Here is a 27674-nt window from a genome sequence, read left to right on the forward strand (position 1 = left end):
CAAAGTGATGATTTATTTCGTCGCTTTTGAAAGAAACTAAAAGTTGCATAAGATCTAGAAATATGAAATTACTGTCGTAAAGGTAGATTCACTTAATGAGATTCAGATAATCAGGAAATTAAATCAAAAGTCCCCCGAAGTGTCATGATTTTAATATTTCATCCTTTCCAATGATTTAGCAAGATAAAAATAACTCCAAGAAATTAGATTTTTTCTACAAAGCAATGACAGGCGAAATGTTCAATTTCAATATTTATTTAAGCAACAGAGAAAGACAAAACCCAGGTAAAACCATAAAATATGTCAATTAAAAAAAATAATTTGTTCTCACGCAAAGAAGTTATTCGGTTGAATTTCCCTTTTTTAACATAAATAATTAAAGTAAAAAAGCATTTAAGTTTCTCTTTAAGATGGTCATCCCCTTAAATGGCTGATTCTTTTAGGGAGGGAGGGACAATAATTTATGTCCAAATTCCACCGAAATCATTTTAACTGCAAAATAAATTCATTCAGTATTGAAAATTGGGCTATTGATTCGCTTTCAAGGCCGTATCCAGGGGGGGGGGGGGTTACGCGGTTGGACCCCCCCCCCTCCCGAAATTTTTGACCGAGTCGAAAATAAGTCGAAAATTAGTAAAACCTAGGTAAAAATCAGTAAAATTAGTCGAAAACTGAGTCAAAAATTGATACCCCCCCCCCCCGAAAAAAGAATCCTGGATCCGCCCTTGTTCGCTTTGTTTCCTCCTCACTCCACAAGCACCTTTAACTCTTCTCTTTCTCTGTTTCTTCCCCTTTTCTCTATCGTTTTTGCCGGAATTTAATTTTACATCAGTAATTCTTTTGTACTTCTCATGAATGGGCAGGGTTTGAAAAGAAAGAACATTTCTTAGAACTTGAATGATGGAGTTAAATTGATCCCCACTCTGGAAATAGGCTTTGATTAGTTATTGCTGTTTTGCCTATTCTAATATTTAATTTAATCTAATCAATTGCTTCATGTCAAGACCGTACCCAGGATCTTTTTTTTCGGAGGGGGTTTTACTCAAAAAAAGTTTTTTTTTGGGTGGGGGTTTACACACAAAAAAAACTAAAAAAACATACAAAATTTGTCTATGTCCATTTTTGTTTCGTTTTTACGAGCCAGACAAACATTTCGGGGGAGGGGGTTCAAACCCCCTCCCCCCCCCCCCACCCAACCCCCCCCCCCCCCCCTGGATACGGCCTTGCCTCATGTGCTATGCTTCTGTCGCATTATTGAGTCTTCACAAGTTTGTGTGATTAATGTAACTTTCCCTTTTAGCAAGTGTATCCGGTTTCCCGTATTATTCTCCTTCTACACCCCAAGGAAATGGAAGCACTGGAGGACCAGGTAGTGGTGATCGATCCACTCCAGCAACAATGTATGATTTCTCAAATATGGCAATAGCACTTAGCAATGTGGCGGATGGAGTGATGGCTCCCAGGGGAATGGACCCGCATTCTCAAGGCCTGTTGAGCACATCTCCGATGCATAGAGATCCGTATAGTGGTATGAGAGGACGTAAGTATCTTGTTTTCTGTAAATCTGGTGTGTCTCAAGGTTCAACATACAGAATCAAACTATATGTGATCGTTGTCCAAGACTAAGCCCTTCAAAATTTGCAACTCATTAATGTGTATAGGTTAGGGTGTTCGGTGATTCCTGGTTGATAAGCACTTTTTTATTATTATTTTTTTAAGTTCAGCTATTTATTTTTCTTTTGAGTATCCTGAATTTGTTGATTCTTCATAGTCAGAAATTCACAAACTTTTTCCAACAGGAGGAATTTTCAATATACATAAAATCAAAATAAGTATTTATAACCTTGTTCTTCCTTGAACATGCAGAAAGAAGGACAACTCCCATTCCATAATGGATCCCCTGCAAAACAGGAGATTCGAGACGAACATATTGTAAGTTTTTTGTCTGAAACGGGAGTCTACTGAGTTTTCCCTCAATAAAGTTCTTATTTTTATCTTTCAGCTATGAAATTTATACCATAAGTAAGGCCGAATCCAGGATTGTGTTTGGGGAGGGTGGTTCAAAAAAATCTTTCCAAACGCGTCAAAATTTGCTTATCTGCAATTTTCCTTTTTTTTAAGAGTCAGAAAAAAATTCGGGGGTTGGGGAGGGTCAAACTCGGTAAATCCCCCCCCCAATCCGGTATTGATCATAGGTTATACTAGAACTCGTTTTATGCTAGGACAAACTAACATGATTTGTCGTTCGACTAACTAATATGATTTTTCGTTCTAATTCATTAATTTGGTTAATTAAGCTAGCCTACTCCTTAACCATATTAACTAATTGGTTAAAGGATAAGCTATTAATCCACCTGAAATCTCTTAATTCTTTACGTTTCTCATTGTATGTTCCAATTCTTTTATCCAATACTTCTGTATGATATGAGACGGTAATTTTTTTTGTTAGATAATGATAATTATTATATAATGTATGTTATTATGTATTGTTATATAAGGTTTTGGGGTATAATTATTATACCTTGCAATATTCCTGTGTGTAGATATGCAGTTCATTTTTGTGCTCAAAAGCTTTAGTTATTTGTGCCTTCTCTTGACATCCTTGAAAAGCTTTCTTAATTTTGTTTTTGAAGAAGTAAATTCCCTTTTCTAACACGCATATGAAATTCATTTATTTTTATTTACTTGCTCGACTTATGTTGTTGTCATTTTTTTTTGAAGCAAAGAAGAATTCTCTTATTTTTACAATTTAAATGCAAACGTAAAACACGAATATCCTTCAACAACATCTAACTCTTTAGTCGCCCAAATTTATTTTAACCTACCAGTGCTATCGAACGATTCAATAGAGTTTCATACAATGCTCAAATGTTTTTCAAATTTGAGTTTTTCACGTAAAAAAAAAAAAAAAAAAAAAAAAAAAAAAAAAAAAAAAACCTACAAGTTACAGTCAAGAAAAGTTGTGAAAAATCCCTTAAAAGGAATAATAACTACATTTATGTCTTATTCTAGTTGACATGAATGGAAGTATGACTCCGAACACGACAAATCAACTTCTTCCGCAAGCACTGTCTGGTAAGTTTAGATAACTTTTGGCAAGTCTTACCAGACTGGTAAGTCTGGTAAGGTAAATAAAATTATGTTTTGAAGTACCAACGTTTAAATTCATTCAGGGGGAGGAATAAACATGACATAAGCTGCTTTCTCTACTTATTCTGAGTTCCATTGCTCTGTAGTACCCCCTTCATATTACCATTTCTGTACCCTTCCCCAATGAAATGGTGCCTCCACTACCGAATATTTTATATTTTCCGAGAATAAGTATAGCTTAGTGAGTTTATTATTAAAACATGGCTTTGAAATGTCTGTTGGGCTTGAAAGTCAGAATCCCTCGGATACTTTGGCTGAGTATCCCTGAAAAGGTAATGAGAAAAGCTGGACATTTTACAAAACAGTCTTAAGATGAATTTTAAAAAATGTCTGTAAGGGAAGGAGAGGCCACAGGTGGCTTAACACTGCGTAGTGGCGTCAAATGGAGGGCAGGGGGGCTGTGCCTCTCTAGATTTTGAAAAATACCTTTTTCGGGTATTTTCAAAAAGGCTTTTTGGTATTTTCATTGAAAAAACTGAAAAAGGTGATATATTGGCCCCCCTTAGATATTGAACAATGCAACCCCCCTCCTCTTAAATTTTTGGAAATTGACGCCACTGATGCTGCGATGATTCTCTAGCTTTAGTAATAATAGATAAAATTGGAAACCTCTTTCTTAGAGGCTACACTCTCTCTTTAACTAGTGTGTATGACTCAATGCCTCTTGACGTGTATCTTCTGTCTTCAATTCTGAATCTCAGTCTGCTTCCGTTTTTATGTTTATTCTTTTTTATATACTTCTGGTATGCAGTGCTTTATGCCTTGAAACTTTTTGTGAGCCATTTGGTGTGCATATTATATGGCTTGTAACCGAAAACTTGAAACGGGTCCCTATTACTTGACGTCTGTGCCTTGATATACATCCAGAAGTTAACCTGTCACAGAGTCACATCAATTGACAGTTATATCCCTTACTTACACACTGATGTCCCTGACAGTAATATCTAATGTAATAAGTACACGACTTGTTGAAATCAGTGAAGTATCCCTAATGAATGGCACTGATTGACGCGTGTATACTAATGTTTGGATAGGATATTGGATTTTGGTCACGGTTGCCGGTTAATATATGGGCCAGATTCTCCGTTGTATTCATTTTTCTGGCGTCTGTGTCATGTTCAGCAACGCTAGTGCTGGTGATGTAAAAAGTGACAGGCTTGTTGTTTTATTCACTAACATCTGTCTGCACATTTTTAGGAGTTTGTTTTCATATAAGTAAAAAGGCTTCGGGGAAAGCGTATGCTTTCAGTAAACATTATTAGTGGTACTTTAAAGCAGCATTTAAATTGCGATATTCCATGTTTTGTGTATAGCCGTGATTCCCAACGTGAAGTGGACGCTCCGTCGGTAAGGCATGACATTGTTTTGGTTGATCATGGGCAGGACGTGTACCCTTTGGCTGACTATATTTTGGAGCCTTAATTTTGAAAATCTTTTTTTGTGAATGTCGTCGCATTCATATGCATTTAAAGAGAAAAAAGATAGGTGATAGTATTGCAATAACGTCTTGCGTTGTATAAGAGATGTTTTATGCAGTCAATATTTCTCATTAGTGTAAAAAATGCTATAATAATAATAATAATATTTATTTATAACCCACAAAACACAATGATAAAACTGGAGCATAAAAAAAAAAAAAAAAAAAAAAAAAAAAAAAAAAAAAAAAAAAAAAACCCATAAATATACGATTCTAATACAACATTATTTAGATGTCACGAGGGGGAGCATCAGGGTATTAGAAATGCCTAGGTGGGCATGGCCGGAAATCGGTTGTGAATCACTGGTCTATTGTATAATACTTTTTTGAAATAGAATGAATTTAAAGATAGAAGTGTAACATAAATTTTTATTGCAAGAAAAATACCCTTTGATTTCCTTTTCTGATGTTAGTCAGTTCCACAGTAGGTTGAAATTTTATCTTCTGGAAAGTCAATGATATAGAATCTTAGATTATAATTTTTTTTATTTATTCATAAACAGTACTTAATTTTTTCTTAGTTTTGTCATTTTTTGTTTGGTTTGTAAGTCCTTAGTTTTTGTCATCTTAGTTTTGGTTTGTAAGGAAACTTACCAATATATAGTAGATTGGTGCCACTGACAGACATGTTGAATTAGTAGGCGATACTAAGGAACAAATTGGAGGCAGTACAAGCTTGTCAAATCAAATTGTTGTCATTTCAATTTTCCGCTTATGTAGTACAAGCATGACGTTAAAATCAAAGAAAACCCAGACTATTTATAAATCTTGGCTTTTTTTATTAAGGCAATATGGTACTTTAAAGATCCGCTCTATCTTGTCCATTAGAAACTTTTTAGCTTGTGTTGCCAAACTATTTAGAATTGATTTGGGGGTCTTACCGAAACTTGTAGAGCTTTGATAAGAGATCCGAATAAATGACTGAAAACTTAACATCCGACGCATACTTTCCGAGAAATCTTAGAAAAACTATTTAACTTCTCCCATTGTATGGCGGAGAAAGAGATATTCATATTTAATAAAACTTACAACATTAGAAGGTGTAAGTGTTAGAATATGTCCCTAAAAATATTTTAGCATACCTGCTAGGAAAATGTTAAAAATCAGCCCAAAGGAAATATCATTTGAACAGTTAGATAGCTTTGGGCGTTCCCCATGGTGCTACCTGCTTTATTAAGGTCTTGTCTACACAGGAAACGTATCATTTATGGCTTAGGTAAATTGAATACACAGTGCTTTGCTTAACAATTAGTAAAATTGCATTTTTTTTTTTTTTTTGAAACTAGTTCATTCAAGATCCCTTGTCAGTTTCTAATAAAATTATAAGAAATATCATTTGATATTTGTCTCTGAGACGGTCAGCTGACGCTGAGACTTGCAACATAGTTTTTAAGGTATTGAATGTCCTTAACGGACTAACTATAATGTAGCTATAATATTAACTATAATGTATAACTAACTATAATGTAGCTATTAACTATATAGTGTACTATATAGTATATAGTATAATGTAGCTATTAACTATATAGTTATAACTATAACTATAATAACTATCTATAATGTAGCTCGGGAATTAGTCTTGACTTACAAGAAAGTCTTAATAGCCCAAAACAAACGGGGAAGTAATAAAGAGAAAGCAATTGAATCGGCAAATTTTTCCGCGATGCTAGACCTGATATTCCCCATTGGCTTAAATTTGGCATGTCATCAAGATATGCAGGCAAAAGAGATACATCAAATAACGATTTGCTTACTGAGCATTTTTCTGAAACGTCTTTTACTTGTTGACAGTTTGGCCTCTGTTCAGAGCACCTGTCAATATTAGCCTATAATTTTTAATTTGAATCATTTCATGTCAACCTTGTTCGCTACGGTCCACAGGTGTATTTATGGCAAGGCCTTTCTCCTCTGAAATTGATTTTTTTTCCGGGTAAGATTGAGGGAGGATGAACTTTAAATTAATTATTTTTTAAAAACCTTATTTGTGATAACTTATTTAAAAGAGGTAATAAAGATTAAATAAGTCTGGTTCGTAAAAAATAAAGCAATAGACAATGGTCTTAAAACAACAAAATTTTGTAATGGTCATTTCACGATGTTTTATGTTGTGAGATTCACTCATCTCCTTGTTTTTCCCTTCTTTCTTTCTCTGACTACTTCTTTTTTTTTTCTTTTAAGGTTTTGTTTAATTCTTGAGTACTTCGGAAGCTTAGTTTTTCTTTATATATATTTTTTATAGCACTGAAGTCGGTTTAGCGAAGATCCTAACTCATCTTATGTCTGTATATACCAGAAAATTGCGATTTTCTAGTATTATTCTTTTAGTTGGTTTGAAATTATGAAGTTTTTAGGGCAATACCACATTTTGCAGTGTTGTTACGTTGAACCGTGAAATGCAGAACTAATTGGTTGAATTTGGCAACACCTTTTTTCTGTAAAAATTCTGGTGTTTACAATCTGATGATTCCCAAAGACGACTACACCTTTAAAAAAAGGCTACATCTTCTTAAGCTAATGATGCCATTTCTTTTTGGCTTTTTTTCGCAGATTTTTCCCCTCGTTTTTTTTATGTCCGCTACTACTAAAAGCTGTAAAGCTGCATATGGAGGCCTCTTTTTATTAAAAATTCTGGTTTTTCTTATATATATTCTTTTTTATATTTTTATATTATATGTTTCTATTTTATAGATATATATTTTTTTCATTAAAAATTCCCTTTTTTTTCAGATGTATACTCTTTTCTATATTTTTATATTATATATTTCTATATTGTAGATATATATTTTTTTCATTAAATATTCCTTTTTTTTTCAGATATATATTCTTTTCTATTTTTTTATATTATACATTATAGATATATATTTTTTCATTAAAAATTCCCTTTTTTCAGATATATATTCTTTTCTATATTTTTATATTATATATTTGTATATTATGGATATATATTTTTTTCGTTAAATATTACGTACAAAATTCTATTTAGAATAACAAATTTAAGTTTGCCATTTTTTGTGGTGCTGGGCGCCGAAATTGAAAAAAAAGAAGCGCGGATAAAAATTCAGCAAAAATTGAGCTAAAAACATATGGCACCAAATAGTCCAAGTAGGTGTAGTTGTATTTGGGAATCCACTATTTCTTGTATGATGTTTTACCAACGATGAGCGTTTTCAAATTTATCCAATTAGTCTAGCTTATTATTTTGATGGTCCAACGTGGCAACACTGACAAAAGTGTGGCACGCTGACAAAAGTGTTTATATTTTTCAAACAACCAAAAGAATAATATTGGAAAATCGATATTTTCAAGTATGAATAGACGTAAGATTGAGCCAGATGGGTAAAAAATGTTTTATTTTGATGCCCATGGTACTTTGAACTATGAGCATTCCGTGTTGTTTGACTAACTTCAAATTCTTATACATTGACATATTTGATGGTCTGACAAAAAAAAAAGCAAACTGAAAGACTTACTGGCCCTTCGTAAGTACCTTTGTTTTCAGCGGTTTTGGCCTGTTTTAATAGCGGTTTAAATGTTTTCGGCGGTGTCTTTCTGTTTTTACCCTCAATATTTTTCTTATATAATATATAATTGCCCTCTAATTTTACCCTCATATATTATTCTGTTTTTCGGTGGTTTTAATGTTTTCGGCGGTATCTATCAAATTTTACCCTCATATTTTTGTCATGTTATTAATAATCATTTACTAATAAACAAAGCTGTATTCAGTGGGGGTGAGGTGAGTTACTGGGTTTGAATCCACCCGAAATATATGTTTGAAAGGTTGAAAACGTAACAAAAATGTATATAAAAATGTTTTAGATACGCGATGCCTTTTGTGGTTTTCTTTTGTAACCCCCTCCCCCGAACAAAAATCCAGGATACCCCCTTGGTAGTAAATCAACCACTCACATTACAAATTGATTTACCGGATTTTGTATAAAAGCTTACCAATAAAAACTAAGTTACACGAGAAATGCCCCTCTCCGCTTAAAATAACTGGAAATTTGTCTATTGAATAACAAGCAATTTCTTGATTTTTTTATTTGACTAATTATGGCTCGTTATATTCGAACGGATTTCACCTTTTTTAAGCCCTATTATATAAGGAAAACAGATAAAATATTTCCCCATTCTTCAAAATCACATTTTATAGCTATTTTTGTGTTTACCACCAGTGGAAGGACCTTATTCTTTTTTGGAAAGGTGTATCCCCGCTGTGAAAAGCTTGTTTGTTCCTGATGCTATTCTCTAGTTGATATTTCCTTTAGAACAAATACTAGGCGATGTTCTTTATTACTTCCTGTTTCCGAGACTAATGTTAAAAGATGGTTGTTCATCCCTTCTCCTGCTGGAAATAAATTACATTTAAGATTTTTCTGTTGACGCACGCATAAATATTCTGGGGGGAGGCAAGCCGAAAGAGGCTTCTTTTCCAAAAGAGTGTTTTGTTTCTGAAAGTTAAGCAATTCGAAAGTGCAGCTTTTTGTGTATTTAGGGAGGAGCGAATAATTCCTGTTTCCCGCTCTCCCCTCGTGCTTGCCCATGCATTTTACTTGTTTTGGACCCCTCCGAAATTGAATTCTGACCACGCACCTGATCATATATCCTCTTGTCTGAAATTAGACTGATAAAGTTTGCTATTTCTATAAGATGTGGAATTGTTTTGTAGACTGTAATTATCGAAAGTCATTGGAATTCAAATAAGTCATTTTGCTGTAGAAATTTGTAAGGGGTCGTTTACTTTCAAAAATGGTGTATACCAGTGGGTTTGTGCACGCATGGCGCAAAATGTGCGACATGTGCTGCAAAATTTACCAGACGTATTGTGAAGAAGAGCGGTGTGGTGGGATGTGCCACGCGTGGTGGAACAGGGAGTGCTTCAAGATGTACACCAAGTGGTGTTAGTGGGTTATCTATTATTTATATCTATTTGATATTTAAACTATAGACAGGGCCGTATCCAGGATTTTTTCAGTGAGAGGAGGGGGGTTTACAAAAGGAATCTTTTTCGGGGGGGGGGAGGGGGGGGCTTACAAAAAAATATTTAAATAACGTGTCAAAAATTTGTTTATATTCATTTTTGTTACGTTCTTTCGGGTCGGACGAACATTTCAGGGGGGGGGGGTAAACCCATACCGCTCCCCTGGATACGCCCTTGACTATAGAAATAACTTTAGTCAAAGAAAATATTTATGCATTTCCAGGATATATAGGCCTACATAGCTATGTAATCAGTTTTTTTTTTGTTGAAAGATTAGTATAATTCCAGGATATAAGTTCTATCCCGAGTTCAAGCAGTTCCCTTTTCGTATTATAAATGCTTGAATAAAACTGAATGAAGAAATTGTTCATGGGAGTGAATTGACAAACTTTAAATAGACAGGAATTAGCTGAAATAAGATAGTAAGAACCTAAAATGAGGATAAATTACTCTGCGAGGTAGCATTGACGAAATTAAATTAAAACTCAGAAATTAACCTGAACAAAGACTATACGTCCTTAATGAATTGCCACAAGGAAGGGCAGTGTTCTCCCCTCTCAAAGCCCACAAAGGATTGGAATAACCATTCTTTTAATTAAATTTCTGTCCGTTTTTAACTTACGAGAATTTTTTTTTTGCGCATGTTGATAGTAGTAATGCTAGCTTACAAGTTTTATTAATAGTAGCACTTACTAATGAGCAATTGTAGAGATACGTGATCAAGAGACATGATCTTGATTAAAGTCGTCGCACAAGCTATTAGAGTTAGATTTTTAACCAACAACTTCAGAAAATCTTGAACTGTTAACGATGGTGAAAATCAAGCAATCTGTGTGAAATATACTTGAGGGTTTTAAATTGAGCTCCTATATTACAATGTAAACGTCATATTTGTAATCAACAATATTGTAAATCCTAAAATGCCTCATGTTGTGGAAATAAAACGCTGAAAAATGTACTTAATGTATTCTGTTGTGGCCTTCATTATTATAATATTAGCCTCATTCTTACTAGCTCAGAAGGGCTTAAATACAAATTAAGGTTAAAATCAACTATCATTTGTGGAACGCGTACATATTATGTTTTGATTTAGGACATTCATACCGTAACCGTAATGATTATTAAAGATTAATATTCTAACCATTTCACTTTTGATGCTCACTGTGATATTTTTCTATTTATTATTAATTTGTAATCTTATTTTTAATATCCATGCGGGGATCTTTATCATTTTTAATGGTTAGCATTTAATCATTAAAGGCTATGCCCCAAACGATCTTCAAATGATCATGGGTCGAAAGGATACTACATATCTATATGTTAGCAGTTTAGAAGGGGGCGGATAATGGAGGAGAAACGGACTTGCTTGAAAATCATTGCAGGACTCGGATTTAAAAGGTGTGATATATCCGCCAATTGTGAAGCATGCAATTAAAGTGTTCTGATTTCGACGTCCACGGCTCAGTTGTTTAACCAGCAACCACAGAAACCATATACGATTTTTGATTGAAAATAAAAAATAAAAGTAGAACACACGAAAAGGCTGGGGGTGGGGAAAATGGAGGAAACACAGTCCCAAGGGCCTCACTTTTGGTCCTTACTTGGGTCAGTAATATACGTTAAAAATCCTTGTATTGCTTTGATTGCCGCCAAGGTGTAATAATTCCACCTTTCTATTAAAATGCTTCTTTTAAGCATCTCATTTACACTGAGATATTTTCATAATTTGTAGTTTTTATCGTGTGGCTACACTTATCTTGCCCCCTGAGGCATCTTTTTGGAACCTTCGACCGTTGTAATTGAAGGCCATATCTTGGATTTTTGGTCACGCTCCCTCTCAAGATGAATACAAGCCAAATTACTCCGTTTTTTGGCAGCGTCAATTTAGTTATTCGTAGCGAAAGTTTACTTCAAGGACTGATCTATTTAACATCTTAGTCATTTGTATAGCCAGTATTTAGCTGTTTTGTTTATTTTAATGAATAAATGACTATACATTACTTTTTTTAAGTTCGCTTTTGGTTGATGGTCTAGAGCATTTTTTTCTCAACATTTTTGCCCCCCCCCCCAAAAAAAAAAACAACAACAAATATCTGACAAAATAATATCATCTATCGACGCCTACATGACAAACAGTAATTTGAGTCTTATCGATTATATCAGCATACTCCAGTTACATGTTACTTGTTGAATGATGCACGCAAATTAATTTATCTGCAATTTGGTTTGGAATTGGTAATTGCATATTATTCAAATCTATTAATTAATAAGTGAATATTTTTTTGCACTTAAGAGACTGATTTTTACCTGACCAGCTACGACACTCCAAATCAACAAACCATGCGTTTAAAATTTATTTGGAATTCAATCAATTAACTGAAATGAATTAAACCACCTCACTACCATTTTCATATACTACCATTATACGAGAAATCCAGACTCTACGAGTTCTGATTTATATTAATGACTGAACAAATATAAAAAATCAATTTCTCATTTTTAAAGAATTTGTTTTTATCTGAATTTTGGCAATATTTTTGTCAGTAAATCACATACTTCTCTAAATTAATGATAGATTTAGGTTGATTATATAAAGTCCTTGACATAAAGATCAGTCATTGGAGTGCCGATAGAAGTGTCATTGGATTATCTTTTTCTTCCATCTTGCGAAGACGGAAATCTGATTTCTACTTGTTTCCTGAGAGGTAGATTTTTGACGTGGCTAGAAAAGGTGACATCCAAGGAAAATAAAGTATCATCCCCTGACTCGCAAATAGTTCTTTGAATAAAGTGTAGTGGAGGATAAGCGTACACAGATGTGTTGACCCTGGATGACTTAGTAGTGCGTTTTATATATATATATATATATATATATATATATATATATATATATATATATATATATATATATATATATATATATTATATATATATATATATATATATATATATATATATATATATATATATATATATATATATATATATATATATATATATATTCATTCCCAAGAGCAAATACATTTGATTCTAACTGGATCTTTTCATGGAGAATTGTTTTATGCCTTAAGAATTAAGCATATATTTTTCTTACGGCTTGAGGTTTTTTAGTTAGAACTTCGTTTAGTAATGTTTCTACCATTATTCGTAATTAATGAAAAACGTTAAATATTTTGTTGTTGTTATGCCTAAAGGACGTATTTGATAATTTCACGCATCTGCGGTATTTCTAACCTATTCTCTAAGTTTGGACCAGCAGGGTAATATATATAATTAGTTTTTTCTATTAAAAAAGGAAGAGTCAGAATTTCGTGTTGTTAATCTTTTTGTTTGTATTCTAGTTATGAACAGCTACCCGGGATATGGAAATGGCACGGCACCATCTACGGCATACCCAGCTCATCCGCCTCCGGGTCGTGCCTTCTCCCAGAGTGGGCCTCATCAAACAAACTCTCCCGGACCTGTTGATCTGTACAGCGGAAGCTTGGACGCTCTTCCTGGCTATATGTCGAATAACTCGCACTCTGGTCCCTATAGCCCATTGACATTGGCTAGGGTAAGATATAGCAATCCATGATTTTCTTTTCTACTCTCCCTTTGTTTTTGAAGCTTTCCCCTAATTATATTGTTGTTTTGTATTTAATTTTGTTTGTCTTTTGTCTTTTTATATTTTTGCTGTATATTAGATTTGATCTTATGATCCTCTGTTTAAACTTTAGGAGGAGGGGAACGTTGACTTTTTTCTATATTCTTTTTGTACCTAGTTCAATAGCGAATTAAACTGGGTATTTCTACCTGCCGGAAGGTGTCATCAAGGACTTTTCTTTAATGTATTGTACATTCGATCTTACAACCCTACGTTGAAACTTCAGGGGGAGGAGGACGTTGTCTTTTTATATATTCTTTTTGTGCTTAGTTTAATAGCGAATTAAACTGGGCACTTAGTTTAATTATTAAACTTAGTTTAATAGCGAATTAAACTGTCAAGGGGATATATATGTGGATATTATATTGATAAAATAAGAGCTTTAGACCTAGGGAAATTATAAAATTTGAAATTACAGAAGAAGCCTTTAAGCGGTAATTGCAGTTTAAGCAATAATGTCTAGTCAAATTAAGATAATGCCTAATCAAATTAAGAATTTTTGTTATTTTAGGACTTTCCAGGCAATCCAAAAAGTGTTTACTGATTTGTTTTCAAGCCTTGGATTTCTAAACTATTGTGTGTCATAGATTTTTTTTTCCTGGAAATTTTCATGAACACATTCGAAAAGCAACTAGGGTGATATTTTTCTCCTACCCTTTTTTCTCTGTTCAAGGTTTTATTTTAAGATTTATTAGTTTAAAAACAATTTTGTTCGATATACCGAAACACTGAAAAGAACCTTTTTGCAAGTATGCAATTTTGAAATTTTTTGTTCTGTCAGTTTGGCCTCCACTCGACTGCGGAAGGCGGTGTAGCAGAAATTAGTTTGTTTTCTCTACCAGCTTCAACGTGTGTATAAGCCCTTCTCTGTGATTGTCTTGGCACCCTTAGGCAACCCCGTAAAATTTGAAGCTGGAAAAAAATGATTTTGGTCTACATCGCTTTTATTTTATATATCACACTTCCTTTACGAAAGAAAGAAAGGATTGCCAACTTTTTTTTTCTTATAAAGAAAAAGCAGAACCAAATAATCCTGTTTTTCACTGAAGAAACTACAAAAAAAGTGAAAAGAAAATTTTAATCTGAACTCTTTGTTTTGAAGTGATTCTATGAAAATTTTCTGCTGAACTTGCAGAATTCGAAATTAAATTATTATTTCACTTGAAACCTAATAGAGCAAAAAAAATGGGAGGCCGTCTTTGTTTATTTATTTTTTTGTAAAGAAAATACTTTTTGAGACATCCAGGCTCGATGCATAGCAGGTCAGAACCTGCTTTTTTTCGTCTTGAAAAATATTTTGATAACGAAAACATCTTGGATAAAATACACTGAGTAAAGATTACTTTTAGGGGAAAAAAAAAATTAAAGTGTATTCCAACCATGCATTATGTATTAAATTTCTTTAGCATCCTTTTTGTACAAAAAAAAAAAAAAAAAAAAAAAAAAAAAAAAGCTTGGTCATTTTGCAGTCTTTTAAAATATCGTGTGATTTTTATTGTTTTTGTCCCAAATAAAATGTTAATAGAAAAAGTTTCTTCCAATGATTTCGACGAAATTATAAATTTTCTTTTAATACTTTTTTTCCCAGCTAATGAAAAAGACATAACCTTTCTGCTTCTTGTAGATGTTTAACTTTTATTACCTCGAGATTTACCAATTAGAGACAATATTTTGATAAATATCTCGGGAAGAAGATTCCCCTATGAAACTTCATTCTGTAAATCGATTATGAGGGGAAGCCTTGACATAACTTTTAAATAAGTAGTTTTACGGAAAAAAATAGTTTCAGGGAAATTTTGAATGGCAAGTTCCAACTGGTCTACCTTGTCCTAAACCTAGGGTGTTCAAATTTTACAATTGTTTGTTTTGGACCAAAAGGAATGGGGGAACGCATAGGCCTTTCAGTTTTTTTTCGAACCGGTAATTTCTTTAATTTGTCTTGGGGAATTTTCATGGCTACGCATGGCTACGTACTATTTCCCCTTTTAACCCTTTTTTTTATGTCTAATGGCTCTTATGCTCATAACAATAATTTCTAAATAAATAAGATATTAAGCCAAAATGACATACCTTTTTTTCTTTTTCTTTTTTATTTAATTTTTTTTTAGATTTTCCACATTAAAACGATTTTTTTTTATATTTTACCACTTAAATAAACACCCAAACAATATCGATTTTTTTTCCAATCAGATGATTTGTGTTTGACAATCAGCAATCAATCTCCCTTCTGTATTGCCTCCGCTGTTTTACAGACTTGATCAATTTGGATTCTGAATTGTTCAATTATTTATCTACCTCTGTCCAATTGCAAACTTTGCATCATCAATAAAAGTCAGGTAATATAGCCCTTCTAACGATTTAGCATAAAAACAAATGCCAGTTCCACATTTTTACGATCGCACTGAATTCATAGTTTTGGCCAAGTTCCAACATTAGCCTGAATTTTTTTTCTAAAGTTTGGCTTTTTTCCAGGCAGGTCAGTTGATTCCACCCCACTTCGCTAATGGCTATCAATAATGATGACCTCATATAACCTGTGTCACTTTGGCAGCCCTTTTCCAGCAGTAGCTTTAGTCTATTAAAGCAGCGTTGTTCTCTTCTTTTTTTTTCATGTTTGTGGTAAGATCTCCAGTAGAGTTGGGAACGAACTATTGACTTAGATCCTTAGAACAAGTGTTGAAATAAGTTTCTCTGGAATTGACCTAGATTATGAAAAAATTCTGTGTTTGTACGATTGATGTCAAATGCGAAATGTAAGCAGTATGAAGTGTGTAAGGATATATACAATAACTTGATATGAAATACTTTTTAGGAAGAAGAAGGAGAATGTATTTCTTGCATTTTTTTTTAATTAGAGATATGAGAGTGAGTCAACCAGAGGGGTTTAAGGTTTGTAGGTGTTGTTTGTTCCCAGATGAGTTTTAATTTCCTAAACTTGAGCTCGATTCGTTTTATTTATTTTGTTACCTTATGTAGGCACTTGTATGGTTTTATGCGTCATTTTTTTCTAATAGTTATTTAGCTAATAGTAATATATATGTTCTTCTAATAACTTGTAATAATAATTTATATATATATATATTATAAATGGCGTACTTAAAATAATACATTTACCTACACCACTTCAGGAAAAGAGTACAATTCCTTTTTGTATAAAAGCTATTTTTTTAATATCTAGATAGTTTAGAAAGCATAATTGGTGTGAGTCGAGCTTAAGGTAATACATACCTCTTTAGTCTAGATAGGGCGTAGGTATAGAAATTTTTTAAAACGAAAACATTGGTGCCTCATATTGGCCTTTCAAATAAGGTAATTAGATGCAGGATTTCCAAGCTTGCCCGCGTAGATTCCAGTTGATGCTTGGCAAAAAATATAAGCGTAATGAAGAACTGACATCAATATCTTTTTAGAAGGCTATTGTTTGAGCAAACCCTTCAGCACTAAATAAATAAATATGATATTAAAGTCTTATTAGAAACCGTTAAGCAAAAAACGCCTTCACATTATTAGGGAATTCCTTATGGGTTTTACTTAGTCGCCATTGGACATACACAGGGTTTCAATCCATATATCTTAACTGATCAAATGGTTTTAAAATTTTACATATTATTATTGATATATAATTCCACATCCGCCGTGAAATTCTACATATAAACGTACCAATAGTCAACTATAGATAAAGTTCAGATCGGATTTTTTGTATCCCTCTGTTTAAAAGTATTTTTTTTGCCCCTAATATTGACCGATGGCCCATACATTAGGACTGCCTCTATACATTCTCCAGCTTATAATGTGTAACCCTAATGAGTCTCACTCAGTCACCATTGAACATTCACTGGGTTTTGCTTCACATAATTCTATTGATCAGGATGGCATTAAACGTTTATCATTATTGAGATATAATTCTACATCCACCGTGAAATTCTACATATAAATATACCAATAGCCAAATAAATAGTATAGATTGGATCTTTCGTATTCCTCCATTAGGTGTTTTGCCCGCGATATTGACAGATGGTCCTTATATTAGGACTGTCTCTACATTCTTATGCTTATAATGTGTAACCCTAATGAGTTTTACTCAGTCACCATTGTACATTCACTGGGTTTTGCTTCACATATTTCAACTAAACAGATGGCTTTAAAATCTTGAATATTATTTTTGAGACATAATTCTACATCCACGTTAAACTCTACATATAAAAATATCAATTGCTAATGATAGATCTGTTGACATGTTTCAAATTTCTTAGGAAAGGTGTTGTTTGTGGCCCTAAATTTGAGCCTGTACAGAAAGGCCCTATCCCCTATTCTCACCAATCTAATCAATGATAAATTAAGTTCAGATATGGTACTATGTATTCCTGTTGTTAAACTTTTTTGCCCCTACTAATGATTAGTGGTAAGGCTGTCTCTACATTCTTATGCTTAGAGCGTGTAACCTTAATGGGTTTCACTCAGTCTTGTTAAATATTTTTGTCAATAATGATGTTTGATGGCCCTTATATTCGGACCGCCTCTACATTCTTATGCTTATAATTTGTAGTCCTAATGAGTCATACTTAGTTACCATTTGATGTATGCAGGGTTTTCTACCGCAAACTTCAACCAATCAAATGATTTCAAAATTTAAGCATCACTTTTGAGCTTTTCAACAAATACCTAAATGCTCCATTTGTACTAGATTTATCTCAATTTAATATAATTAAACTGTTTTTAATCAAATTCAAGTCAGTTTGATAAAAAATTAAATATAGCTCAATTTAGTCAAACTCAATTGTTCTAAAACATGAACACAGAGTCTGTGTAATGTACTGATGTTTTATTCTTGTTTTCTCACTCCAGGCTTTAGGCCGTTCGCGGTCCAGTAAGCCTACTATCCGGTTCATTGTCTATTCATTCTTTTTTGTACTGTTTTCTACGTTCCATTCTGCTTTTAGAGCAATACTCTCTTTGAATTACAACTGTGGAACAGTGGATTTGTGGAATTGATTTGTTACGATTGTTTGATTTCTTAGTAGTGTTGGTTTGCTTTGTTCACCTGGTTGAGCTTGAGAAAAAGATAATAAATCTAATAAAGAAGAAAAAAAATAAGGTATAAAGGTAATCACTGTAGAAGAGTTTCGAAATCTACGAAGTGATAATTTACGAAACGAGGGTATATATAGCGGCAGTAGTCCATCAGTCTTGAATAATATTAGGGCCCCAACTATTTAAATACATTTCTAGGATTTTTGTTTTTCATGTTGAGGGGGGTAAAAACAGACGACTTTCATATTTGCGTAATGTTGCACAGTTTTGACAAAATTGGGTCCCCATCGCAAGCCTGGATATGACCCTAGGTAATACAGCATTAAAAGGTGAGCCTCAAAAGAAAAGTTTTTTGAGAGAAAATATCTTTTTTTTTTTGAAAATATCAGTTTTGAAATTTTTTTTTTTTTAATATCAAAGTTTTTTGAGAGAGAAATATCTGTATTTGGGTTAAAAAAATGTGCACTGCTTCGGAACAAATGGATGCAATACCACGATTTTAACGCGAATTGCCTAATATTTGTGACTGAAATTTTGGGAAAGCTCGTATTTGCCTCTAAAATATCCTCGAATGTCAGATCTTCTTATTCTGTGTAATCTTTGCTACTTAGTTTAAAATATTTTTATGAGCAATAACTTTGTTTTTATCTTCCTCGTCCCCTTCATATGTTTCACTCTACCTCGTGCCTAAATCTCACGATTTACCCCCTTTCTCCATTTTCTATTAAGTCAATCATGTATTCTTGAAATTCAATTCTTGGCTGCCCTTTAGATTTCTAGGCAATTATTCTAAGGTTTGTTTCAAATTTGGTTCTGAAGACATAAGTATCTTTGGCTATTCTATAGCAAGGGGTTTAAAGGGCCTATTTTTTAAAATACTAATTTGTAGTGTGCAATTTTCTAATATTTGTTTAATTATGTCAAAACAGTAATAATTCACAAATATGTTTTAAATTTGGTTTCTCCTATATTGTATTAATGATTCCCAGAGCAATTTGAATGTATTTCGCAGTGTGTATATAGACTTCTTAAATTCATTATTGTTTTTTTATTGTAATATTGTTTTCAAAAAGTCGAAAAAAGACGCTATTTCAGAGGGGGGCAGGACGTACCATCATGTGGCTCCCATAAAACCACCCCAATCCCAATCTTAATTGCTAATTAAGATGATTCAGATCTTTAAGCATTTGCCCCGCTCCTTATACCCCAGGTATATTTTAAATGGGTTGAAGAAGTGTTGAGTCGTGGTTCAGAACCAACTTTGCTATAAGCCTATAAGAATAAGATCTCGAGTTTTTTTTAATGCAGAAAACGCAGTAATATTGTGAAAGTGACATAAGGTTTTGCCATTCTACTACAAAGAGTCGTCACTGCCCAAATGCCAGCATTTTTTCTATCGATTGTACATAATTCAAATTTTAAAAGACTATACCATAAGGCAAGTGGCGACTAGATGTAGGTAGCTCGTAGTAATTCTCTAGATGGTAGTGTTAGTGGTGTTGTAGTTAGATTATGTGTTTTTATGGCTGATGCAGTGTGTGTTGCCTTTATGGTATACAGTTTTTATACAGGGCCATTTCTGGTTGTTTAGTTGAGCGAGTAAATGATGCAGTTATTCAAAGGAGCGCTAAAAAAATTATTGGTGTTCCTTAGTTATGCTGGTGCTAACCTGGTGAGTTATTTTTGTACTAAGGTTTACGCAGGATTTTTAAAAGTACTATTTCATGGCTTTGTATGTTCAATAAGTCAAATTATCTTTTTTTGGAATCAGCTCTTTGGGTGTTCGGACTTAATTAATCCTCTGTGGGAGAGAGGGTCCTCTTACTCGATGCTAAGCGAGGAGGATAATTGGTTTGAGTTGTATCATCCGATGCTTAATAATCCCAGAACGGAAAATCGATTCAAATTGAGTGGCTAGTACCTCTAGATCTGATGAATTATTCTTAGCTTGAAATTATGCATCCTAATTAGGACGATTTTTCAGTTGAAAAATCTGTCCTTTTTCAAGTTTGCCTTTTTTATTATTCTGTTGCGACATAGAAGTCGAATAATCCTTCAGAAATCCATATAGCTCTCATTAGCAGTGAGCTTGCAAGGAGGGAGGGGCAATGGGCCCCTAGGTTGTTATAATTTTTTGTGTCTTATTTTTTAACTGAAAAAAAAACTTGCCCCCTTCTCCAGGAATTTTGTGAATCAGCGCATCTTGTGCAAGACGGTGCGAATAATGGGCTTTGAAGCTAGTACTTCTTATTAGAATATCGTCAGTTTTAAAATTTTTGAAAGAGTAATTTTAAAATAGTGCGGTAATCTAGGTACAAAAGTGGTCCATTTGGACGTCAGATGGAATTGTAATGCAATTAACTGTTAAGGTGTTGATTTATAGGAACTCTCAAATTTTTCTTACCAGCTATGGCCTTGTTTTTATATCAAATCAATGACTCAGACTTGTCCCGATTCTGTTTGTTAATTTGTTAGAGTTCATCCTCTTTTAGCTGAGATCTTTAGAGTCTAACTAGCATTTAAATTGATCAATACGTAATAATGTTTAGATTATCTATTTTACCTCAATGCTAATTTGATTTTTGCAAATTAAGGAAATCAATTTTTTGCAAACTTTCATGGTATTATAACTTTTTGTTATCATAATCAACCGAAAATTTTTGTTCTCAGATATCTCAGTTTATATGTTTATTAGCAAAGGAATTGCCATATTAAGTTTTTTTCCAATTTTTATTCTGGCTGTCGCGTGCACACTTCTTTATTCCACATCCCCTTAGAACATGACCATTGAACTTTAATTTTTCTTTACATTAACCTGGATTTAGCCAATGATCTAATAACCGATTGTGGCTACAAAAACGTTGACGCTACAACTGATGTGCATTCCGGTTTCCTATTTGTGCGATTAGTGCACACATCCAAAAAATGTTATTAAGAAAAGATCTTTTTTAACGTTTCTTGTACTGGTCTCTTTTTCTATGAATTTTGCGCACGTCCCCTAAAAATCACTTCAGTTTTTATATTGATTTATTTAAGAACGTTTTTAGATTCATTCATGATTAGCGAAATAGTGCAGCTTTTTTTTGTGGTTAGGTTGGTGTGTCCAGATCTATCGACCGTATCTTGCACTTCGGTGATTGTGATAGAGATCGAAAATAAGAGCTTTAAACTTTTTGTTTGAACAGTTCTCGTTGAAGGATTTAATTAAAAAGAAAAACAATATAAATCATAATTTAGAACTGGATATTTAGGGTTCCGTATTATATTTCTATTGCAGATAGTATTTTGAATACAGGGGCGCAAAAACAAAGTTATAAGGTTTTCCCGATTTAAAGACAAAAAAGAATTATTTTTTCAAAGTATGTGGGTGATAGTATCTTTATTCGATTTATTAATGAAAATACCAAAAAAGTTACCTCTAAAAATGTAGGAAAGCAGTCCCTCGTGATTAGTACCCGTGATTGAATATATTTATTTTGAGTTTAATATATAGTATTGTAACTCCTGTTGAGTAGACTTTGGTACGAATATACTAAAACGAGTTTTGTTTCAATTGGTCTCAGCTTTTGTCCGAGGAGATAAGGACGAATATATATATATATATATATATATATATATATATATATATATATATATATATATATATATATATATATATATATATAATATTTATATATTTCTTACTATATACGCTCCTCTTATTATATAGATCCTTTCCGAAATAATTCTGAGATGCGCCCTTTCCTTTTGGTCAAATACAGATTATATAAGAAATTTACATAAAAATTGGATTTTTTTTTAGTGGGGAAGGGTCCAGAAGATATAAAGTGTGCTCGTGACGACCGTTTTATGCTATTAAGTAAATCAATTTCATTGAAATTTGTGATACACGTAGACTCTAGTATCATAGAAATAAGTGAATACTAATTTAGATAGTAATTGTATGTAAGGACATGCCCTTCTCCAAGGACTATACTATAGAGTCTCTTCTTGATTGACATCAGTCACCCTACCAACAGCAGGGCCAGCGTTGGTTGGACAGCCAATCATGACCTTCGAAATGTTTGAAGGCTGTCCAATTATATTGACTGTCCAATCATAGCCAGCTGTCCAAATTTGACCCACCTACAAAAATACTGATGGCAAGGTGAATGATGTCAATCAAGACTAGCCTTAAGATCGTAGAAGTAGACATAAAAACAGGTTTCAGTGGTCAATTACTGTAATTAACTATTTCCTCTTTGTCTGTTTAATTAAACTTTATCGAGTGTTTTTAGCAGTATCAGCATTGTCTTGTTTGTTTTTGATTGCTAAGGAATAAATTTAAATTTGATAAATGTAATATAGCCTCAGATTCAGTGTAATTTTGAACTGTTACTGAGTTTTGTTAATAATCTGCAAAGCTTTTGTATAAACACGACCATGGACTTAGCCAACAAAGGGGTAAGGTGATTCTCTAAAACTAAAATTTCTGGGAATTTTTTATCCTATTTAAACTGGGAATTTCCTTTTGTATGTTTTGCTAGTTCCTCTAATACTAATTGCATGAAGAATGTAATCACAATATAAATTTATAACTTGAATGTAAAAAATAATAGACTTTCGTAAGGAGTATCTAAGAAAGTATTTCTCACATGCCAGTAAATTAATTAAATGGTATAAAACATTTCCTAACCTGTTCTTGAGAGTAGGATCAGGGTAATGTAGATGAAGAGTCAGAGTGTAATTGAACGCTGCTCTGGTGCTCCTCCCTTCAGCAAGCGGTTTTTGGCAATAATTTCAAAACTATGAAAACGTCATAATACGACCTTTAGGCATAACAGTGCTAGTACAGAAATCTATATTTAAAATTAAACGGGAGCATAATGTTAAATTTAGCTGTTAATTTCTCATTTTGTATATAATATGAGACATCCAGAGGGGGGGGGCGCCCCTCCCCCCCTAACGTAATCTAAAGTAGTGTAATTTACTTAATTAACGCAAGTTTGCGTTAAACTCCTAACACAAGTTTGTCGGATTAACCTATTTTGCCCCCCCCCCTAAGAAAATCCTGGATCTGCCTCTGATTCTTAGACCCTATCCCTTTCTTTTGTTGATTGACTGTTCTTACAATTGTCCAGTGCAATTTAGTAAATATTTAATTAATTTAATTGTCTTGTACTAGATTTCATTTGGAAAATTGTTCTTAAATTATTCACTGTCGTTTAGTAAACATTTAAATGATTAAATTTAAATAATTAATAGAATTAATTTAATTGGATTGCATTTCATTTAATTTTATAGTATTTGATTTAATTTAAATAACTAATTTACTGGTTCTCAGAATTAATCAGAGCAGTCTGGTAAACATTTAATTAATTTCATTTAAACAATGCACTTAATCATTGTTAAAGCTATTCAATGTAGTTTAGTAAACTTGTACACATTTAATAAAGACGAATTTTCTGCTGTCTTCAAATACTTCTGAATTTAATGTTGATACCAGAAGATACATTTAAGTTCAGTAACGCAACGTTGTTTGATAAATTTTTGAAGTTCCTTATGGAGGTGTATCTGTGAGAGGGAGGGAATAGCTCCCCCACTACTTTGTTAAGTTGTGGGGTTAGGGCCCATTAAAAAATGTTATCCTGATAAGAACTAAACTTGTATATGTAGATGCATACGGGATAAAATATAAAGATTACTTAATTTTGTATACGATTCTTTTGTTTTTGCAGAAATAGGAGAAAGTGTCATAGTCAAATTGGTTTCAGGGTCGTTCAGTACGTAGATATGACCAACATGGAATTGATTGATTTAGTTGCTAAATCATGAATTTCTAAGAATAAGTTTTTTCAGACTGTTTAAGGGTGATTTACTAATGTATATTTTGATGGCCTTTTTAAAAATGAGATCAGACCTGACCTAGCCCTCGGTATTTTTACTTTAATTATGGCCTTTTAAATTTTCACTAAATCCCGACAGTAATCAGAACTTTCCCTGGTTACAAATAGGAAAAGAATTTTTATTATTCGGATGTATAGAAAATTACCGTTTCATAGCTATTTATAAAATTAGTAATTTTTTTTATTACTTACTTTTAATTTGCCAAGTTCTTTGTTTAGGTGTATCTATGATTAACGTGTTGGGGGTGGGGGATTAGTTCATTAGTTTGATGACCGATTATTCCACTGTTTGATTAATTAGTTAATTTTGTGTTGATCCTGAAACTTGTACAATTGTGATCTCTTGTTTCTTAACCGTGAATTTTTTTTAGAAATCTAGCTGAAATTTGAGAATTGCGGTGATAAAATGCGCATAGATGTAGGCGCCTATAGACTAGCTGAACGTTTTTTAGATCCCAGATTGCGTAATCAGCGATTGTTTTAATTGATCATTGGTAAATTTGACATTGGCTGACTTCTTTTTTTTGTAAAAGTGATTCACTGACAGTATATTTTGATGTTTGTTTTATGTCATGGTGTGAGAATATCCACATCGTTCATCAATTTATGAAATAAAATCAGAAGCACACTGAATTCGTCTTTTCTTTAGTGAATAAGATAGGATACTATTGGTTGCATCTAGATTTGGCCATAGAAGCCCAAATGCCCCAAAAAGTTGCGTCACAACGAAAACAAAAAGTGAAACATAAGTTTAAAACTGATGACAAACATTAGCTAAGGATATAGAGTGAGACTATTTGTATCACTTATTAGCAGTACTCAACTTCTCTTTCGCTCGTGTTTCCCATGTGACGGATGCTCTCTCTCTCTCTCCCTTTCTCTCGTTATCCCCCTCCCTCCCTCTCCCTCTTTCACTACCTTTCTGTTCTTCTCTCTCTCTCTCTCTCTCTCTCTCTCTCTCTCTCTCTCTCTCTCTCTCTCTCTCTCTCTCTCTCTCTCTCTCTCTCTCTCTCTCTGTCGTGTATTGGGAATTGGAGCATTGGAGCTTTTAGTATTAATGGTAGTTGGATTGTAGTGAGCCAAATAGATGTTTGACATACGACTTGTGTTTTTTAATTAAGGTCCGTTTGATCATAAGTACACAACGAATGATTACCTAAAAAAAAGTAAATTTATTTTCTAAAAGTACAAACTTTACTCTATTTAACAGCACAGTTGCCATTGCCATAGTTACCATTTAACAGCATAGTTTGTTGTAAAACTTATCATACCTCTCAACAAATTTTAAAGCAACCTCTGTATACAAACTTGCCGTCTGTTCCGCTAACCATGAATTCACTTCCGTTTTTACGTCGTCATCATCATTGTAACTTTTGCCACTGAGATGTCGCTTGAGGTAGAGAAACGAATGGTAATCACTCGGTGCAAGATCACGACTGTATTGTGGGTGATCTAAATTTTCTCAGCCAAAACTGTCCAACAAATTACGGGCCTGACCAGCTGTGCTAGGTCTTGCATTGTCACGGAGGAAGACCATTTCCTTCGTCAGCATGCCAAGTTTTTTTTTGTCGTTGTTTTCTTTTTATCGCTCTGTGGAGCTTTCTGAGGGTTAGACAGTAACAGTATGCTTATGCAGTGATAGCGGTTCCTCCGTTGCATGAAGTCGACCAGAAACACCGTGCCTATTCCCAAACACCGACGCAATGATTTTGTGCTGGGAGAGAGGATGTTCGGCCTTAAAGTTTTCAGGGGAGTGTGTGTATTTCCACTCCGTGTTCTGTTGCCTCAATTTGGGCGTGATATGCGAAACCCATGCTTCGTCTCCAGTTCAGCCGGTTGCCACCTCAGTGGCAACCGTTAGAAAGATGACGACGTAAAAACAGCAGTGAATTCTTGGTTATTGAAGTCGGTGGCAAGTTCTTTTAAAGACTTTACTTTACAATTAGTTTAGAGGTATGATAAATGTTTCAAAAAACTTGGTAACTATGTCAAAAATAGCATAAAGTATGCACTTTCTGAAAATAAATTGAACGAACCCTCGTACTTGAGGCTCCTCCTGAAGTTGGTCCAGCGTCAAGGGTCTTAATAGCTGTTGCCTTCAAGCACGGTTGCCAGGATTTCGGCAGAACGTATAGCCCAAATCGGCGTAATCACTAGCCCAATAATAGCGAGCGCTATTATAAACCTCTATTATAGCGTTGTTATGGTTAAATCTGGCCTAGCGCTGGTCTAGGTTGTTCATTTGTCCTCTATGGTTCTAGGCGTTTACCCCCCCCCCCCCCGGTGATTACCCCCAGAAAAATATCCCTCGAGGAAAATACCCCCTCACGTGGAAAATACCTCCCGCGGAAAATATCCCCCCCCGTGGAAAATATGACATTACAAATTTGATCATTTATTTGAGTTTTTTTTTTTATTTCCGTAGGAGGAAGGAATTTTGGTACTTGTGTATTATGCGCCACTCACTCAAGTTTACGCTGTGTAACATTCGATAACTCATCAGTTTTTTCGTTACTTTAGAAACAATTTAGGGGGGGGGGTAAGGTATAGCGGGCATGCATGCAAAATGTGTTTGGTACAATTATTCTGCATGTTAGATAGATAGATAAGTGTATTTTAAAGTCAAATATACGGCCATGAACGAACACAGTAAAATAACATAAATGAAAGGCGCAAGTTACGATACATAAACTTTGATCAGCGATCGTCATAAAGCACTTATAGTACTTAATACTTGAAAATACGGTCATTGAAAAAAAAAATACTTAGTACTTGGAAAAAACACTTAAATGGAACATTAAATTAGCTTTATACTGTTTTTTTTTTTTTTTAACAAAACTTCCATATACCTCGCTATTCTTATGTAATTTTTTAGTGGCCAGATACCTAGAAAGAATTGTTTTCTGAATTCAAACTGTCCAAACACATTACCCCTCCCCCCTCCCGCCCCTTATGTGCAAATATATAGCCCAAATTGTATATTTCCCATATATTCTGTCACTTGTCTTTGTCTCTCACTAAGCTGAAAAAACTAACGAAGAAACCGATTTGTTCTTGAGTTTTACACAGCGTAAACTTGAGTAAGAGGCGCATAATACATACGTACCAAAACTCCGTCCCCCTACGGAAATTAAAAAAAAATCAAATAAAATTCGCAAATTTGGAAAGGCTTATTTTACACGGGGGGGGGGAGGTATTTACCGGTGGGGTATTTTCCACGGGGGTTATTTTTCGGGGGGTAAACGCCGGCAACCGTCCTCTAGGCATGATGGAGCCACTTCAAACGCCTTTTGTAAATAGACTAATTAGACTTGGTATTTTATACTTAGCTATGTTCCTTTTATAATGTCTTATGCGTCGTACATATAAAAACAATACGTTCACTCTTGGAGAGGCGGAACAACGATAAAATTTATTCTTTTGAAATGTAGGCCTACTCCTAAATATGACGTCAATCATATGATTTTTCTTGTTAAACATTTATTTCCTGTGTAATTTTGCCTG

General features: G+C 33.6%; 1 protein-coding gene across 1 annotated transcript in view; it reads left to right on the forward strand.

Annotated features, from left to right (window-relative positions):
• The window catches only part of Rbp6 (RNA-binding protein 6), a 127473-nt gene extending 102665 nt beyond the window's left edge, over positions 1 to 24808 (forward strand). Inside the window, exons 10-13 of the mRNA XM_089098373.1 lie at positions 1301 to 1540; positions 3013 to 3075; positions 12950 to 13164; positions 15727 to 24808. Of these exons, the coding sequence (XP_088954499.1) occupies positions 1301 to 1540; positions 3013 to 3075; positions 12950 to 13164; positions 15727 to 15771 (563 nt within the window). The 3' untranslated portion in view covers positions 15772 to 24808. The remainder of the gene's footprint in view (positions 1 to 1300; positions 1541 to 3012; positions 3076 to 12949; positions 13165 to 15726) is intronic.
• The last annotated feature ends 2866 nt before the right edge of the window (positions 24809 to 27674 follow it).

Source organism: Artemia sp. Qi Xiang Cuo, chromosome 12, assembly GCF_049724085.1.
Source record: "Artemia sp. Qi Xiang Cuo chromosome 12, ASM4972408v1, whole genome shotgun sequence".
In the NCBI taxonomy this organism is placed as follows: Eukaryota; Metazoa; Arthropoda; class Branchiopoda; order Anostraca; family Artemiidae; genus Artemia; species Artemia sp. Qi Xiang Cuo.